The following is a 20371-nucleotide window of genomic DNA, read 5'->3' as shown; positions in this document are numbered from 1 at the left end:
AGCATTTGATGGTGGCTAGGGAGATATGGCTGGAGTTGGATCAGATGTATAATTGGATGACCGACACGAAGCGCGTCTCTTTGGAAGTGCAAATGAGGACTATGAGTGTCAACAAGTCATCATCCATGTGGAAGCATATCAACAAGCTAAGGTAGCTTTAGATGTAGGTTCAAAACGTAGGGAAGGTGATCACTTTTGAAGACATGGCGATAACTCTTCTTTCACAGTTACCACCTTGTTTCAGTGGTTTTTATTCCACCTTGATTGCTTCAAGGCGGTTTGAGACTCTTCAGTGGGAAGAGTTGGTTCCTATGGTCTTGGACTAAGAGGAGCAATTGAAAGGAACCAATGCTTCAAAATTTAAAGCTTTGGTTGGTCAATCCTATCAGAAGAAGGGGAAGGACCAAAATAAGAAGAAGGAAGAGAAATCTAAGAAGGACAAAGTCAAGGAGTCTACTTGTCACATTTGTGGTAAAACAGGTCACTGGAAGAAAGATTGCCCTGACAAAGAGAAGAAAGAGAAATCTTCGAAGGATTTCGGAGTGGTGGCTGCTTCCTCATCAGCTGCTTTCCTCCATTTGGAGGTGGTTGAGGATTCGACCCTGTTGGCTTCTGATGTGGTGTTGACGGCCCCATTTACTCAGGAGTGGATTGTTGACAATGGTGCCTCTAGGCACATGACCCCTTCTTTAGCAGGTATTACTCATTTGCGGCCTTCTCATGATCAGATTCTTATTGGTGATAGTTCGTCTATTCCTATTCAGGGATAGGGCAACATGCATCTTATTCCAGATGGGCGTGGTGGTGCCTATGCTTCTGAGATACTTTATGTGTCAGCTTTGGGGTATCATCTTCTCTCGGTGCACAAGATTTGTGCCCTCGACCTCTTGGTCGAATTTGATGTGGATTCTTTTCGGATTCTTAATCAAGGATTGAGAGCTGTTCTTTCTTCAGGTTATAAGGAGAATAGAGTCTACAAGTTATGGTCTTCTTTTGCCTTGACTTCTCTTATTCTTACCTCCCAAACTTAGTCCGAGCTTTGGCATGCTTGGTTTGGTCACCTTAATTATGAATACCTTCTGAAGGCGTCTAGGGACCAGTTTGTTCGAGGTTTGCCGAATATTGTGGTGAATTAGTAGTTTTGTGTATCCTACATCCATGGAAAGCAGACTCGTGATGTTGTTCCCAACAAGGCTTCGAGGTGGTCTTCAGCACCCTTGGAGCTTGTTTCCACTGATCTTTGTGGACCGATGAGAACGGAATCCCTTCAAGGGAGTTTGTATTTCATGCTCATTGTAGATGATTACAACAAGATGACATGGGCCTATTTCTTGAAGCTGAAGTGCAAGGCTTTCTCCAACTTCAAGGATTGGTTGCTCTTTGAGGAGAAGCGATTAGGGCGGAAGTGGAATACCTTACGATCGGATAAGGGTGGAGAGTTTGTTTCTAATGAGTTTTCTCGGTTTTGTGCAGATCGTGGCATACACCAGGAGTTTGCCAATACAAACACCCCTCAAGAGAATGGCATTTTGGAGCGGAAGAATCGCAGTGCGATCGAGATGGCCCGTACTATGATGGAGCATCGTGAGACACCTCAGTGTCTATGGGCTGAGGTTGTGGCTACTTCAATTTACATCCTTAATCATCCTCCTACTTCCACTATTGTTGGTATGACTCCTTTTGAGGCGTACTTTGGGTCAAAGCCTGATGTTTCTTATTTCAAGGTTTTTGGGTGTGATGCTTATGTTCACATACCGAAGACACAGCGTGACAAATTTGAAGTGGCTTGTAGAAGAGAGGTGTTTGTGGGCTATAGCTCGCAATCTCAAGGCTATCGATTGTATGATTTTGTTAAGTGGGATGTCTATACGAGCCGTGATGTTCCATTCGTGGGATTCTAGGCCTAGAGGGGGGTGAGGATCACCCTGTACTTGGAGATCACGGTGATAGCTGGGCCCCAACCGACTGTTCCTCTCGAGCTTGTGCCTTTTGAGGACTCTTCTTTAGATGAGAAGCCTCCTACCCAGCCACTGGATTCATTGATTGGTCCTCTGTTGCTGGTAGATCTTCTAGGAACTTTAGCGGATGGAGAGTGCCGAGGCGAGATTCGGCCTTCTCCTTGTTGGGCCCGTGACACGCTTTGAGATCCAGGGATCGAGGGGGTCCCTGAGGATTGGCAATTGCAAGATGGACCGCGGAGGTCACGGCGGCACGAGGCAGGTACTGTGGAGTTTGTTTGCTCTTACTACTGTTTGATGTCTCGTGTTATGCAGGATAGAGAGCCTATATCAGTGAAGGAGGCTTTACAGTTTGATCATTGGCGAAAAGCAATAAAAGCCGAGCCGGAGGCTATTGAGCAGCATGGCACTTGGTACTTTGTGCCTCGTCCCTCTCATAAGAAGGTGATTGGTGTCAAATGGGTCTTTAAGATCAAGTACCATAGTGATGGCTCTTTGGACAAGCATAAGGCTCGCCTTGTTGCTAAAGGTTTTGCACAGCTCCTAGGTGTTGATTTCCATGATAGTTTTGCCCCTACTACTCGCATGGTGACTATTCGTGCTGTTCTTGCCTTGGCTGGTCATAGGAGATGGCGTGTCTTTTAGTTGGATGTAAAGTCGGTCTTCTTGAATGGTAATTTGAAGGAAGATATCTATGTAGAGCAGCCTCGTGGCTTTGGTTCCTTAGATGGGAAGGTTACAAGCTGAAGGCCTTGTATAGCCTGAAGCAAGCTTTGCGCGCTTGGAACGAGAAGATTGATTCGTTTCTCCAAGCCAAGTTGGGATATCAGTGCTCTAGGGCCGATCCGCAGCTTTATGTGCACACTTCCAAGGGTGGTCATGTGTTGTTTGTTTTGTAAGTTGATGACTTGATTGTTACAGGTGATCGTGCCCAGAAGGCTGAAGAGACGAAGGCAGCCCTACATCAGAAGTTTGAGATGACGGATTTAGGACTTCTCCATTTCTTTTTGGGCCACAAGATTTATTTGTCTCAGAGGGGGATTTTCATCTCTCAGCAGAGATATGTACAGGAGCTCTTGGTGACTTTTGAGATGGAGGATTATTGGTCCATTTCTACTCCTATGGATCTGAACTGGAAGGCCATTTCACACGCAGATTTTCCTTTGGCAGATGCTGCCCGCTAGCGTCACAATCGATTGGATCATTGATTTGGCTCCTCAACACACGGGTTGATCTGTGTTTTGTTGTATGTCTTTGGGTTGGGTTCATGAGTGTATCTCAACAGGTCCATGGGTAGGCTGCTCAGAGGATACTTTGGTTTTTGAGGGGGACCTCCGACCTCAGGATTTGCTATCCAGCAGGTACAGGTGCTTCTGATCTTGTTCTTGTAGGTTGGAGTGATTCAGATTGGGGTGGTGATGTGGATCAAAGGTGATCTACTATAGGTTATTGTTTTACCTAGGGTGCAGGTGCTATCTCTTGGAGTAGCAAGAAGTAAGTAGCCCACGATATCCCTATCTTTGACTGAGGCAAAGTATCGGGCTGCGTCTTCTACCACATGTGAGACTGTGTGGCTTCGGCAGTTGTTGGAGGAGCTTGGGTGCCCCAAGACTCGTCCTACTATCTTGCAGTGCGACAATGAGAGTTGCATTGCCTTGGCACGGAATCCCATCTTCCATGCCTGGATAAAGCACATAGAGATCCAGTATCACTTCATCAGGGAGAAGCTTTTGGACGAGACCATTGATGTGGAATTCTGTAAGACCGAAGACAATCTTGCAGATTTGTTTACAAAGGCATTTTTCCAAGCTTTACTTCACTGACACTCTAGATCTCTCCGTCTGCTGCATTGTCCAAGATCTGAGAGGGGGTGTTGAGAGTCATTTCCTGGACGCGGCCACGCCAGCAGTGCCATGTGGCAGCAGTCGGCGGACAGTGGTTGCATTTGATGCAGCCGACCTGATCATTTATTGGTTTATTTACAGCCTATAAATAGGCTGAGTTTTCAGCAGTCTACTCATTGTCTTTGACAGATTTCAGTCTGCTAATTGTGGAGATTGCTCTCAGGGCTGTCGGAGATCGAGATTCTCAAGGTGGAGACATACGCAGATATTTTCTCTGCACCCATGTATAATTCTGCATCCTTATACAACATTCTTTACTATAGATTTTCTATGTTTCACTGTCTTTCTCTCTCTCTCTCTCTCTCTCTCTCCTCTCTTTGTTCACTCTTTGTCACGGTCATTCGCTTCCGCATTGCTTCACTCTGACAACTTTTGTCTTTAGTATCAATTGATGTTTTGGGGTCATGGGATGCGTCCACATGCCAAAACTTAACATATTCGGGTGCATCTATTAGTGTTGCAGAGTAATGTAAAAGGGAAGAAGAAAGTGTTAGATGGTAATAATACATCTACCAATCATACAATTCTTGATGGAGAATCTAGTAGCTTAGAGAGCTTAGATGATGAGCTTGGTATTCCTTCACTTAATCAAAAAATTGTATACAAAAGAGCACCGTTAATGTAGCGGCTGCCATGTACACAAGGAAAAGCACACAAAGCTCGATCTTAAGTCTATGAAATGCATCTTTCTTGGTTATGGGGATGCACGTGAGATGGACTATCGCCTATGGGATCCACAGGCTTGAAAAGTCATCCGCAGCCATGATGTAGTTTTCCATGAGAAGAAGATGCATAATTATTCTAAGCGGATAGGTAAGATATGTAGGGTTATATTTTAAGAGGAGCCTCCTACTCCCATACAACCAGCTAGACATTCTATAATAGTAGTTGGTGCTTCGGTGCCCATGACCATGATGGTAGACAGAATGTGCAAGCTCTTTAGCCTTGACTCATCTGCTAGAGCTAGATGTCCTCTTGAGTGGTTTGAGTTCTCGATTGATTATGTGATGGTGGCAGATGCAGGTGAGCCACTCATTGATGAGGTAAGGCCATGCGTCATGACGCAAACCCAAAGTAAAAAACAAGCTTGCTGTTCAAAAATATAACTTTAGTGCCCTTGAAACCAATCAACCTTCTTGGCAAGGGTGGTAGATGACGTGATTTAGCTTAGATTAGAGTAAGCAATAACACATACAAAACTAAAGATACATTTTACTACAATAATCTTGGATAGCCAACACCTGATTGGCCCCAACAATTGGTGCCCCTTGTAGTATTTCTTAAATTTGTATTTCCAAAATTTGAAATACCATGAGATATGGACTGATCTCCTTTGATTTTCAATACAATGGCTGTCATAAATGACTAGAACCTCTTGGAATCAATCTTCCCCTTGATTGTCCTACAATCCAGGCACAATTGGATCTTCACTCTCTTGCATGTGGGCCACAGTGAATGGAGAATGGGTTCACACCTCAGATCAATTGCAAACTCTTTGTCTTCAATCACTAAATTGAGTGCAGGGTCTTAGTAATTGGGCACATGGCCGAGAAACCCTAACTTGTGATATGTAAATTAGTGTTCAATAGCAATTTCTTCAATTGCTCTTTACCGAAATCTAGAAGTGGCTGAGAACCACCGAGGATGATTGGTAGTGAGAGAGAAACTTCATGAGAGAGAGATTATGTATTTCTGTCGTGAGAAATGGGCTAGATTTGCTGCCACCATTTTCGGGATGAGCTTGGAAGCTGTCGCCTATTGCCAACAGGGTAGAAAATGTTGTTGCCTAGCCCAATATGTTGTCACCAGCAATTTTCGAGTCTCTAGATTTTGTCATCTAGCCTCGGACTGCTGTTTGCTGGCTCGAAATGACCTGGAGCAGCTGGTGCCTGCTGTCTACAGCCTCTCTTCTCTCTCTCAGCCTTCACAATGCACAAAATGATTGGAATCAGCCTCAGCTTGCCCAACAGCCCTCTTCGTGCCTTGTATGGGAAAGTTATGAGAGAGTGTTGGATAATAAAGGGCAGCAGGCTGGTCACCAAAACACAATAGTTGGAGACTGATTCTGGTAAACAAAGCAGTGTACCACTAGAGGAAGGCCGAGAATTGATCACCCAAGGCAGAGAATTGTCAAGTGACAACAGGAGAGGTTTGCTGATATAGACAACTTGTTGAACAAAAAAACGCAGGTATTGTAGTAGTCACTTGGTGGGAGATGTTGAAAATGCAGGCTGATCGGGTGGTATGATGATGCAGCAGATGGAGGCCTACCAAACAGTAGGGCAATGGCTGAAAATAGGCCATCACGTGGATAGTGATAGGCTGCAGTTGATGATGGCTGGACAGCGAATGGTCGGTGGCTGATGGTTGAAAACTGCACGGTAGAGTTAGAAACCTGCACAAAAGGATGAGGTTAAATGGTGGGTAGCCTGTCTATAGATGTTGAAGGATGCCCCAAAAATTAGGGTTTTGGGGGGACCACTGAAACTCTCTCAAACCGTGCACCAAATTTGTGTTTTAATTAAGCGTGTTTTGGGGTTATTTAAAGATGCTAATCAGTTGTAACGTGTGTTTTAGCTCAACGTCCCCTTGACAAGCAATGCTTGGGCCAATTCCTACTTGAGCTTGAGAGGCTCTGCACACATTTCTTGAGTCAGGCACCATGCAAAGAGGGGGCTGGTATTCATAGCTCACGGATTTTTTCTAGACAGTGACCACACACACTGCACCTACACAAAGAGGGGTGACAGTCCAAAGAGTAGAGGGTAGATCAGAGCTGCACACCATCTGAGGGTGTATGGGTATGAGACACAGAGACTACAACATAGAGAGATGATGGAGATCTGACGACGACACGAGCAGCATATGAGAGTGCTGAGAGTCTAGTCTAGATGCTGCCAATCTTGTCAGGGATGTATGACATACTGTGTATCGATCCTCAACAGATGGAGCTAGGTAGGTGTTAGCAGAGTATTTGTCAGCTCATGTGTGACTCTGAGCTTGATCTGGGCTGGGCATTTTTATTAGGTATTTTAGGTTTTTTCTGGTGTGGCATTTTATGCCAGTGGAGCATTTTATGCACCAGTCGGCCAGCTTTAATGCTGTCCGACCAGCATTATTGCTCCCCACTTTTTCAGCCTATTTATACTCAGTGGCTCCTCCTCAGTCAGTCACTTCATTTCACCATCTGCAGACTCTGGAGAGAGAGGAGCCAGTGCCAGTGCCCACGCAACCAGTGACCCACTGTTGTATGTGACTGTCTCGTGTTCAGATATATGGATTCCATTTCCCGTGCATACATCTGAGTTCTCACCTGTATCGTGTTCTTTTCTTTTCTCTTTTTGTCTTGTGTTTCAGCAGTTTATTTCAGCACGTGTTTATACTTCCACCGCTGCTCCACTTCTGACATGGTATCAGTTTTCAGGATTTGTGTTTCTGCTGTGTTTTCTTGCTGATTTCAGGACTGTTTTGTACCCCTGCTGATCAGACGACTGTTGTCGCAGCTAGGCGACCTGTTTTGGGGCTGTTTTCAGCCTGCGTTTTTTGCAGTCTTGCCATCGCCTGCTGCCTACGCACCCTCTACTGCCTGCGTTTTTCATCTGCAGCTGTTGGCGACAGTTTTCTACCTGTTTTTCTCCAGTTTACAGCCTGCGTTTTGCTGATTCAGCGTCTCTCGTGGCTGGGTGATTGTTACTTTAGGCCGTTTTCTCTGTTTTTGGCAGTTTTTGACTGATTTTTTGACTTTCTGCAGCAGATTTTGTCTTCTATTGATCAGATTTTGGGTTATATTGCATGTGAACTCTCATTTTCTGCAGTCTGTGCTTGTGTTTTGACTGTGTTTCCTCTCTAAATTCCATCTCTTCTCTACTTCTCTTCTTCTCCTCTCCATATGGCTCCTCCGTGCACTTCCCCTGATGATAAGTTGCATGAGACATCCTTGAGATTACAGGGGCGGCTTCCGGCACATTATGGAGGTGAGGCTTATGTAGCTTCAGCGAGGGGTAACGGGAAGACGAAGTCGAAGGCCCAGTGTTACCACTGTGGCAAGAAGGGACATTTGCGGAAGGACTGCAAGAAGTTAGCGGCTTCCAGGAAGAAGGAGCAGAAGACGAAGCGGGATGCTATCTCTATTGATGAGTCCTCTCCTTCATCAGACTCCGACTCAGATCCTCCGACCAAGGTGAAGTCCAAGGCGCGGAAGGGATCCTCTTCTTCGGATCGTGGGAAGGGCTTCGTGGCCCCTTCCTCGGTTGCTTTCTAGTGGTGGTGATGAGGTCATCCCTCACGACTCTCTTGTGCCAGAGAGGGAGTGTGAGCAGGTGTTCAGATGGGGCAGCTGCGCCTCATCTATATTTTTATACAGGTGCACAGGTTCCAGAGAGGGACGTCCTTGAGCATCGACTTTAGTCTGGCGGAATCAAATCCTGGAGCTGGGATTGACATCCAGGTTCATGCTGAGCTGGTTATCTGACAGAGAGCGGGAGGCTTTCGTCTGGAGCTCAGATGAGGGGACACTTTGGCGTTCTAGCCAAAGGCAGGGACTCCATGGTCACCTATGTTCAGAGGCATTTTTGACCGGATGGTCTTGTATGCTACTGCGAGACATTGATGATGGACACAGAGACATGCTATGATCTTCTCTATTTTCAGGTGTTTGGTACGATCGACATCGACATCACGTTCTCTCCGAGGCACCTTGGTGGTGGCTTGATCACCCACTGTTTGGGTATCCATGGTTCTACTTGGTGGTTCTATGTTGTATAGTTTCTGATCCCTTTTCATTGTACTATTGTATTGTATCAGATCACTCATGATCTCAAAGAGGGTGTTAGCAGAGTATTTGTCAGCTCATGTGTGAGTCTGAGCTTGATCTGGGCTGGGCATTTTTATTAGGTATTTTAGGTTTTTTCTGGTGTGGCATTTTATGCTAGTGGAGCATTTTATGCACCAGTCGGCCAGCTTTAATGCTGTCCGACCAGCATTATTGCTCCCCACTTTTTCAGCCTATTTATACTCAGTGGCTCCTCCTCAGTCAGTCACTTCATTTCACCATCTGCAGACTCTGTAGAGAGAGGAGCCAGTGCCAGTGCCCACGCAACCAGTGACCCACTGTTGTATGCGACTGTCTCGTGTTCAGATATATGGATTCCATTTCCCGTGCATACATCTGAGTTCTCACCTATATCGTGTTCTTTTCTTTTCTCTTTTTGTCTTGTGTTTCAGCAGTTTATTTCAGCACATGTTTATGTTTCCACCGCTGCTCCACTTCTGACAGTAGGATGGTGCTGCATGGTGTCACATATCATTACTCAGTTACACATCTAGTCATGTAGTGCTCCACCCATCCATCCCCCTTCTTTCCTGGAGTATCCCTGTATGGGCATTGTATTGTACATCACTTTACACTTTGCTCTGCACTATATATTATCACTGGTTACCACTTAGCACATCACACTTTGATATCCAGGAACTATTACCTTTGTACATAGGTTTTGTCTCATAGCTGTTTTCAGCCTCAGCAGACATAAATATACTTTCATTTTTATTCTGTAATGGACAATATATATATATACTTTCTTTCTGTGTGTGTGTGTGTGTGTGTGTGTGTGTGTGTGTGTGTGTGTGTTCATACTCTCTCCACATTTTAATTTTATGGTGATAATCGATAAAGTTGGATAGCTCAAAATATGTCATTCTCATGTTCTTCCCAGCATTTACACATGCACACACTTGTTAGGGATTAATGTCATTGATTGCAAAAATAGGTCGTGCAAAGATTGGGAGGGAAAATTGAGTAGCTCAACACAACTTCTCTCTCTCTGGTCTTCACTTTACTGCTGAAACTTTAATTTCTGATTAAATCAGCAATCAGTTCTCTCCTATCTACTGATCAACCAGAGCCAAGTCAAGCTCATATGCTTGGAGGTACAGAAGCATCAAACGGATGCTGCTCAGATAGCTGGGATACATGGATGTTGGGATAAAAGAGTTGAGATGAAAGAGTGAGGGATTTCTCTGAGGTCCCTGCATGCACTTGATTATAATCTCATGTCACACTACCTAGAGCCAAGAAGCAGCACTCTCTTTTGTCTTAGCCTCTTGCTCCAACCTTTGGTAATATGAACCCACTGCAGCAGCTCTGAACCTCAATGGAAAGTCCTCCCCCTGACCTCTGCACCTCTTGCAATCCCATCTCCATCCCCTGCATGCAGTCAACTTTCCATAGTCAATATTGCTCCATTCATGCTTGCCTCCAGGTTATCTCATAAGCTAAATGTCACCTTTTGCTTCGGTTGGTTGCATGAAATCAAGTAAAATCTTGACTTTAATCTGCATGTTATATTTATAGCCATGCAGAAACGTCAACCTCTTATCCTTAGTTACATCTTTGTATTTCATAGTTTCTTTGACATTGCAATGAATATGTTATGTTCTATGCCATTATTGCTCCCCTAGGATGTCTCTCTTAATGCTGCAAAGGACATCTCCAATATATTACATCAGTGGTAACCTAGTAATAGGGGCACAATTTTTAGGAGATGACGTTTGCTTCATGGATTATTCAAAGTATGATGTGATATAGTAATGCCTTGATTTTTGAGAATCTGGATTAACTTACATTCGCATATCTGTGTAGGTTGAGGATTATAGACAATTGCCCACTTCTGTTGTGCAGGCTACATTAACTTTTGGCCAAGCTTTTGACTTGTGGGACAAGTTTTGACACCAAAATCTGTCCTGAAAGCCCATAATGAGAGCTCTTTGTACAGAAGCCACCATGAACAATCAAATTTCCACCTCTGCAGCAGTTTTCTCTGCTCCTCAATGCTTGTAAACATCATCTTGATGCCATGTATTCTGACACGTATTCTGGCAGGTTCTGTGGAACCTGTGAGTAGATATGGCTGTGCAGATTAGGAGAAGAAGGTAGAGGAAAGCCTAATATTTCTGATTTGTGATCTTATGTGCCTACATAGGAGCCTAATCACATAAATCTCTTGCTTGCTACTGCCTTGATCCTTGTGGCTGTTTCATGTCTTTGTATGGTCTGTTTCTCTAGTATTATGTTGTGTATCTCCTCTCACAACATAGTTCTTTTCCATCTGGTGTGTGTGACTCAAACACCTATTTATACAGATCAATATGTTTGTCATTCGTGATGTTTCCTTCTAGGTTTGGAGACACAACTCTCTCAGCGTCTGGATTATTACTCCCTGCTGGGGTTAGTGCCAATGAGACTTCAAAATCTAACTCGGCGGTATTGACATGTGCATCTATTGTGGAGCCATTCCTTCAGAAGTCATTACCAGGGGGACCTAAAGATACAGTATATCTCTTTATCTTAGTCTTTCAAGACTTCAAACATTACCTGCTTAAGGATTACATTAGTGATGTTTTCAACATGGAAGTTCTTCAAGAAATAAAGCTGATATGATAAGACTCTTACTATTCTCTATGTACCATGTAGGTTAAAAGGCCTCACACTCTAATCGCCGGAGCTGAGGTTGATGTGCTTATAGAGAATGTAGATCAGGTGAGTGTTTTTCTTATATGTTTCCATTTCATTTCATGTAATAAAAGGATTCTTGACACTGTGTTCTGCTTAGAGCCTTAAGAAATGGGGTTTTCTTGATGTAGAATTAGATGTAATTTCAAAAAACTGCTTTATCTGAAAGGTAATTTAGCACCTAATTTGAAAACATGCATGATTTAAAAGTTCCTTGCTAGCAACTCAGCTGTGCAGTGCAGTTAATTGATAGACTCAATTAAGTATCATTTGAGTGAATGTGCAAAGTCCCGTGCAGCAGATTTTGAAAAGGTTGATTTCTAGGGCTTGTTATTAAATATCTGTGATTTATGCTGTAACTTGGCAGCCTAGAAACTTAACTCTTCGTAACATGTACTGTTAAATAGATGACTTGGTCACTGGATTTGGCCTACAATTAGCTGGTGTCTATGATGCAATGATCCCTAGATGGACTCATTTGTTCCCCTATAATCAGAAACAACCTGCAGCACACAACCTAGATGTTTTATCAGAGAGCAAATGTACCTGTTCAATATTTATTTTCATCTCTCCACTTCTAGTTGGTCTTGATAGCTTCCATTCAAATGCATCAGAATTAGTTGCATACAATATGTCATTTTCTTTTTAGATTTGCCGTATGTAACAGCTTGTTGTTTTGCAGCAGAGGTCAAGGAAGAACTACATGGGTGGAGGGGCTGATGGTCACAATCATACTCCTTATGCATGGCTACCAGCCAAGCTTGTAGACCTGGTGTGTGCCTTTTATTCAATTCATTGCCTTTTCTTGACCAACAGATCAGCAGGCTTATGATTGATGGACTGATTGCATTTGGCATCTGCATCTTTTATGACCAGGTGGACATTCCCTTAGCTGGGTCAGCCTTACAGGCTTTACTGAATGCACATGGTGGAAGCATAGATGGTTCTTGGGAAGTTGGTTGGGCCTTGGCTCATGGAGACACATCTCGATCTCAAGCATCGAGCTCTTTATCTTACAAGGTATGGAACTGAAACCTTACACCATGATTTCTGATGTCCATATTTGTATGTGAAAAAATGATGTTGATTTGGAGGCTAAAAGATGGCCATTTAGGCCCTGATTATCCTGATTCTCCACCACTAAATGAAACCTACAATGTGGTGCACACAAGGGGCAGTGTTCCATCCTTTTTTTAAAATGCAGAACACGTCCCCCTAGAAGAAATAGAAATAACCCACCAGAAAGGAAAGTAGCTGCTTGTCGTCTCTCAGAATTTCCAGGTTCTTTAATGCTGGTATTAGGAGGTGAGTATACTGTAGTGCTTTAATTCATGTTACATTATGTTAAGAAAGTGATTCCACAGTGCTTTCCAAAAGTGGTGTGTGGGATGCACCTTTGAGCACTCATAATTTTCATCTGAGTTGGTATCTGCAACAAGTGAAGTTTTTTTAAAGAACGTCATCTGCTGGTTATCACCAGTTAGAATTGTCAGGTTTTTCCGTTCAATGAATGAGCAAGTGTGCTTCATTGACTGGGCCTGTTAGTCAATGTGACAGTTGTGTTAATCCATACAGGGAAATGATCCCACAGTGCTTCCCAAAAGTGGTGGCTGGGATACAATAGTTAGCATCCAGAATTTTGGAAATGACCTGGCATCTGCAACTACAAGGATGGCAGTCTTGAGCCTGGATTTTGAGCTGACAGAGGTGCGTTTTAGTATTATTCTTCAGACTTCACATTCAACTATTGTCTTTTATTGTCCTTAAGTTTTATGCCAGCTTAGTCTTGTTTTCCTTGGTTTGATCAGTCTCATACACTAAATAGACTTGATTTGTATTGGCTTATTTGACCTTTTGGGATGCTTCAAAGACAGTGGACAAATCACCGGTTTGTTCTGTTTACTTTTAAGCTTGGATTGTAAATCATCTGTCACTTCAAACCCTCAGTGGGGAAACTATAAACTATATTCAGTTTGTTTGTCTATTATAAACATGTAAAATCCTTTTAGTATTAAGTGGAAGCGACTGTTTATCAAATAACTTCACTATCTCATTCCTTGAGAGGAGTCACAAGATTATTAGCTTCACTCAACTTTTCCTTAGCTTGCTTACATGAAAAATTGGACATATCTTACTTGTGGCAGGAAGTTGGAGCTTGTAAGCCATTTCCTATATCTTTTGAAGTATTGTGTATTGACCACAATACGTAGGAGACAATTTTTCTATGAACAGGCAGTACAGATTCTCTACGAACGATCTGGTCAGTTTTGGATTTTTAACATTAGATGAGGTTGAAAACCTAGCCTTTTTGATTAACCTATCCACAATTATGTACACAAAGTCGTGCCCCATCTATATCTTATGCAATCCAACAATAAATCCATTGAAATACTCTGCTTTCTCACTCAGACACAATCATTACTTTGGTACCATATACAAAAAAAATATTGTAAATTTCCTTTTTCAAGTCTTGCTGTTTGGAGGTGCCATCTTGCTGCCCAGCTGTCGCCATGACTTGCTGCCCAGTTGTTGCCATGACTTGCTGAGGCTGCCACCAACCTATTGAAGCTGCCATTCTGCTTGGAGGAGTTATCACCAGCATTTTCCAGCCTTTCTCTCTATACTACTCAGCCATGTCACAATCTTCTAGAGCCACTGCTTGGAGGTGCCAACCTACTGCCTAGCTGCCATCTTGATCTGGAGAGGCAGCTGCCAGCTCAATGAAGCTGCCGCCTGTAAAATAAAACTTACTACTTGCTGGTCTGATCTGTAGACTAGGGTTTCAGTTGTTGCTCAATGAAGAGGTGAGAGAGAAACCTATGTGAGCTGCACAATTCACCCCCCAAACTTGGCACAATCCTTTTGTGATAAATTGCATTAATCCTTAGTTAATGCTTGTCACATCATCGATTTACTTGGCTCTAGCCCTTGTGCATACATATTGTATAGCTGGAGCCCCATGTTTGAAATTGTATGAGACCTTGGTCACATACGTCAGTTACATGTGCTGTTAGTCATGCCTCCCTAAACCCCTTGTCTATAATGTATGCATGGTCACAACTCCTTAAAATGTTTCCCCAGGCTTTGGCTCTATCTTGTGCCTTTCTAATGCTGCTTTGTGCAAGTTTAGCATTTCATTCATATCCTCTAAGGAATCTTTGGGTGCTTGAACCTTCTTCTTTTGCGGTCCTAATGTATAAGAAGCTCTAGGCTGAAATCCACACACTAGCATAAAGGGACTATATCCATTGGGCATTGAGCATATCTTTGAGGATTTGATTAACTTTTTCAGTTTGTGCATCAGTTTGCGGATTATCTGCAGCATTCATACTAACTTTAGTGTCCAACCTCCTAAATATAGCTCTCTAAAAGTGACCATTAAACTTACTGTCTCTATTGGAAATAATATTTGCTTGTAAGTCATCCAATGGTATAAGCCAGCTTGGAGTTTCAACGTCAAATCAAGTTAGAATAAATCTAGCCATTTTGATTTATGTATTTACAAACACCCACATAAGAGTCATGCCTGTCTGCACCATAGGTAATCTAACAATAAAAATTCCATGGAGATGCCTGTAAAAAATCACATGTATGGATAACAAATACAATCATATGACAATGTGCAAACTAATAAAGAAAACAATTAGGCTTATGGTAACTCAGAGACAATGAACACTAAAGAATATAATGAATGAATAATAAATGAATATATGTACGATGCTCAATGCAAGAAACACACTATGCAAAGGTAAAATACTAACCCTTGAACTCTCCTGTCTCAAGGACCGAGGTAGAGAGTATGAGGTTCAAAGTGTATCAAACTTTGATGGATCCCAAAACACAACAGATAGTGAAATCAACCCTCCTTCTTAGATAGGGTGGTAAATAACTTGATTAAGCAACATTGATTGCAATAAGCATAAAATTAATATACGTTGAAAATGCAAATGTTACCACTTAATCTTGGATAATGAACACCATGTTGGTCCCAAAACTAGCACCCCTTGCGGTATATCTTTAACTTATATTGCTAAGGTTGAAGTGCACTGAGATACAACTTGATCTCCTTTAATCTTCAATACATCTTGCTATCCATAACAACTAGCAAGCCTTCAAACCAATTTGCCCCTTGGTTTTCTTGGGGATCGGCCTTCAATCAGCTCCTTGCACGACAAAAATTTCCCCAAACTTATTGTTGCCTATTTGGCCTCTTGAAATTCTTTGAAATCCCTAGATTTCAGCTGCTGAATTTCAAGTACTAGGCCTCAATTTTTTAGCACTCTTCTCAGGTTGGCTGGTTTGGCAGCAGAAATTCTTTAATTACACCCATGGGGTTGAATTTGGCTGAAATTTCTTGAGGGAAGCTGTGAATTGGTTGATAGAATGGAGAGGAAGTTGGAGAGAGAGAAATTTCAGGGATTCATTGCCGAGATTGGCTGAAATTTAATGTTGTCATGCTATGAACAACTGATTGATTGTAGCCCACCATCAATAGGAGCCTCACATGCAGTCAATTGCCCTTATGGGCCCCAAATTTGTTGTCACTTGCCTGTAGACAGCCCACAAGGGTTATCACCTACCTCCAATGGCCTCTTGATCAGCTGGGGGCAACTCTTTGAGATCTTTCAATGGCTGGGCTGATCACCAATGGCTGGAAAATTGCAGTAGTAGCTCTCTCTCTCTCTCTCTCTCTCTCTCTCCCCCCCAACCTCCACAATGTAGAATGAGGCTCCGCCAACCATTAATAGCCTTTCCCTCACTTGCATGGGCAAGTTTTGCCAAGTGGCAGCCTTCTAATTGCATTTTTCAGCAAATTTCAGTCCATTTAAATTAATTTTTAGAAGATTAATTCTAAAAACGAATTTTCATTATTAATTCTTGCTCAAAAAATAATTTTTACTAGCCAACAATTAAATTGGCTAGGCCAATTTGTCACCCAAATATCCTTGAGCATTTATTAGCCCTTGAAACTAGCATTAATTAATTAATGTCTAATTCCTAATGTCACCACTAACATTAATGGCTAAAAAAATATTTTGGGCCAAAATTCGACACCAACTACCACCTAGTAGTTGTCAAGTACAACTTATTACAACTTTTTCCTTTGACACCTATTGACATCTGGGGGTCCTTGGCCCATCCTTTTGAAATAACTAACTTGCACAACACGTGCACCACACATTTACGTTGAGCTAAAAATGCATTACAAATTGATCTTTCCATTCTATTGCTGCTGTCTTGCTATTAGGAGGACCTAGACATTCGCGTTTGTTGCAAGCCTCTCCATACTGCCATGTTAATATCTAGGTTTTAGTCAACAACCTGCATTTTGCTATTCTACATGCCACCCTGCATCAACACACATTACTACTGGTGTCATCTTGATGTCTACAACTCCGTTGATCAGTTTTTAGCATTTGACAAGTGGTTTATTGCCGCATTTACCAAATTTCAGCCTCCAAACTTCTACATTTTGGTGATCAATCTATTGCCCTTCCATATTCAGCACTATTTTTGCTTCAACTTCTGGTTATAGCACTTGGGATCTATCTTCGGTGGACATCATACTCTGACTTCATTCATTGCTTTACCTTTGAGCATTCTATACACTCATTCCTTCATTTACATAATTGATTCATTTAATTCAAAGTTCTCTTCTTTCTCTTTCAGTTGAAAGTTCCCTTCTTTCTCTGTTTATGTTTGTGCTTTTGTGCTCTGAAGTTTTGCTTTATACATTTTGGGTTTCTGCGTTATTGTCTGAGTTATTATATTTTAGTTGTGTTGGTACAATCTATGTTGTGTCAGTGCAAACCATAGGTTATCTTCAAACGATATCAAAGTTGGTGCTGAGTATCCTCTGGTGATCGTGGGGAGCTTGGTTTTGTGCAAGACATAAATGGCATGTAACCAATTGACAATGTCTCAAAATCCTCCTTCTTGGGATCCTACTATGTCTTATCAAGCTTGTTCATCATTGGAGGCCCTTAGGAGGCATTATGGACTTGATGAGGAAGATGATGCTTCACCTTCACCCTCTTTTTCTTAGCTAGCTATACATTTCATGGCAGATGAGGAGTTCCAAAAATACTTGCGTATCAGGTATGGTCACAACTACCACTCTCGAACTCTGGAAACCCTTGCTCCTAATCCATCTAGCTTGGTGGTGAGGCTGACCACCTCTCCGATCATGGATGACATATGGCATTTGGAATGAGTGGCGATCCATTTTCTTCATCATAGTCAAGTCCAGTGTGAAGTTCATCTAACCCCTTTGAGTTAATTGAATCAAAACCCTCCCTTGTTTTTTCTTTTGGTATGTAGGATCCCAAGTTTGAGTATGTAAATGTAAATTGAAGAGGCTCTCGAAGTAGACATACTTTTGCAAGTTTATCTACCAGTTCTATTTCATTTGAGCATGGTATTAGTAGTTATTTTTCTCAAACTGCCTCCATCCCTCCATCGTTTGGTCAAAACATAGATTATCTCTTCTACTTTCAATAATTTAGGATTGCACTCCACATCTGCATCCAACATGCTAGGATTTGGATCATCTATTTTAGTTCCTGGTATCTTTTCTTTTTCATCACCACACATTAGCTACCCACAAGTGAATACCATTCTACACCCTAGTACATCGTTAAGGGGAATGCCACCCTTCAATATTGTGCCTTATCCACAACCACAAGTGAGCACATGTATTTACCCTAGGACGGCTATGATGGGCATCCCCCTCACTACCCTTGGACATTCACCTATCCCATCCATCGGCCTCTCAAATGCAAAGATTTCCATCTTGTGTCTATGGTGCACCGTCACTCACTCCACGGGTCACTCCCACGTAGGAATTTCCATCCTCTACCTACTATGTTTCCATCCCTCCTCCATGGGCTACACATGTGGCTATCATACGCATGCCCAATCAGCCCATACCCACTTTTGGATCCATGGCATACACATCCTGCATGCATGGTGGGCACTTTAGGGTTAGTCTCGAACTATACATCACTCCCCCACCCTATCCACCCTACCTATTCTATTTATCACCACCACTCTAGTTGCGACGCCCAAGAATGCCTTCATGGATAAGACTCATTTTATTGAATTTCACTACTTAGTCTAAATTTATGCAACAAGTGCTTCAATCTCAGGGGCTTTGGGAGCTAGTCATTTGTCTAGAAACTATGCCCAAACTGGCTAACCCTGATCATATTTGTCAATGGAGAGCTCAAAATGCCATAGCCAATTTTGAGCTAGTTCAAGGCTTGCTTCTTCAATTTTATTCTCAATTATATCACTTTCCCCTTGCATTTGAGCATTGGCGTCATCTCTTTGACCGCTATGTGGTGAGAGATCGAACTCGATATATTAATCTCAACTTTGAGTTCCCTTAAGGAAGGGAATGGCGTGAAAGTCAAGGTGGCCAAATTTATGCAGCCACTGTCGTTTAGTTCTCCGCTACTGGCTTAGCAACACAGGTGACGATGAAATTACATTCTTTCTAAACAAGCTACTTGAAAAGTATTTCCACTTTATCCAACACATCATTTCATTGCCCTGCTACCAATGTTCTATGAGTATAAATGTTAGTTCTTATATTATGCGAGGTTGCATGATTAAGTCCACAAGTTCTTTCCACATTCTTATTTAGAGAGGGGTCTAGTTGCCTTTTCTTTATAGGGGAAAATTGGCGGTGGCAAGAACTCTCAAGATGCGAACGCAACACAAACCAAGGGTGACACCCCTTCCTCAGACAAAAACAAAGAAGCAAAACCCATATGGGAACAACACCCTAAAAGAAAAGGTTTTTCGCACACTACCAAAGATCCCGCCATGTGGATGAGTATCGTACTAAGGCTCAAGGTCTCCCAGCTAAGAAACCACAGGAGGTTGCCACTGCATGGAGTCCCCCTAGGTAGTCAATTGGGGCTATGCCTCTCATTATTGCAACATTTTCTCCTTCTAGCACAGCTACTATTGGACATGTGACACACAAATAATCTTAGTAGCCCTTGTTTTTCAGTACTACTAAGGGATTAATTGATTGATCTGCTAATCCCTCATTGCACTCCATGCATCCATTGCAAGGTCTCCTCCTACACCTCTACCTAAGATCATTTCCTTGCTTCAATGTGAGTTTCATTGGCAGAGACCTACTGATGGCCATACACGATGGTGGCCACATAGTTAGGCTAGCTCCCTTAGGGTACACTATACTAGCCTCATACTACTTAGCACTCTCAGTTCTTTAGGCTAATGAGTTGGTCCCATAGGTTATTTTGTCCTTACGCATTCTTTCCTTTGTCTTCCGTTGCACTCACCCATTCACACATTCGTTCACTTTCTTATAGCTTTTACTTTTGCTTTGTTTTGCTTTGAAGTAGCTCACTACTAACCTCTATTTTTGCATATTGTGATCTCTTTTGCAGGGTTTTGTATTTCAATCTAGGACTAATATGCAGATTTGCATTGGTGCTACCTAGGCTAGAGACATGGGAAATTCACCGTTCCTTAAAGACTTGCTCTTCTACCAGCATGGAGGCTTCCCCTCCTAAGGCACATCTTGTGACATCTCTTGATGCTATCATAACGGTAGCTTGACGCTAGCTCCTCCACTTGAGGTGCTTCATCCATATCCTTCTTAAGGGTTCTCAACAGCACACTGAGACCGACATTAGGTTCCTCTTCCTCCTTTGACATCGATATCTATGGTTGAGAGGGGGTTTCTACCCTTCTCATGATATTCTATAGGATTCAGCATGTCTTCAATATTGCCCTCCCTTCCTTGTTGTACCTCCCCCTTGCATTGTATGATCATCATCATCTTTGTAAATTGGCACTTGGGCAAGTAAACAAATTTCCCACAAGGGACACTATCCAAGTGGCACCTGCTGCATGCGCAATCTCATCGTGTAACATTACTCTATGCATCTCATTGTGCAGAGCACCTCTAAGCGGATCTTTAGCTATTTCCATTGGCGGTTCTTATACCACCTTAGCACCAC

At 42.6% G+C, this 20371-nt stretch overlaps 1 protein-coding gene across 7 annotated transcripts in view; it reads left to right on the top strand.

Annotated features, from left to right (window-relative positions):
• Positions 1-20371, top strand: part of DEG15 (protease-like protein) — a 61879-nt gene that overhangs the window by 27393 nt on the left and 14115 nt on the right. For 5 of the 7 annotated variants that reach the window (XR_015694845.1, XM_087699635.1, XM_087699627.1 and 2 more), the window contains 5 exons: positions 11036-11189; positions 11331-11396; positions 12052-12141; positions 12246-12389; positions 12945-13076. Coding sequence is in view for 6 of the 7 variants with exons in the window: in XM_087699635.1 (XP_087555761.1) it covers positions 11036-11189; positions 11331-11396; positions 12052-12141; positions 12246-12389; positions 12945-13076 (586 nt within the window). In the remaining variant the exon portion in view is untranslated. Of the gene's footprint in view, positions 1-10538; positions 10790-11035; positions 11190-11330; positions 11397-12051; positions 12142-12245; positions 12390-12944; positions 13077-20371 lie in introns of all 7 variants that reach the window. The other 2 variants (XM_087699638.1, XM_087699630.1) reach the window with 2 other exon arrangements.

The sequence above is a fragment of the Lygodium microphyllum genome, chromosome 2 (genome assembly GCF_053477565.2).
Source record: "Lygodium microphyllum isolate KBCC chromosome 2, Lygodium_microphyllum_v1.1.10, whole genome shotgun sequence".
NCBI lineage: Eukaryota > Viridiplantae > Streptophyta > Polypodiopsida > Schizaeales > Lygodiaceae > Lygodium > Lygodium microphyllum.
Note: the sequence above shows the minus strand (reverse complement) of the source record. Positions and strands in the feature narration are given on the sequence as shown.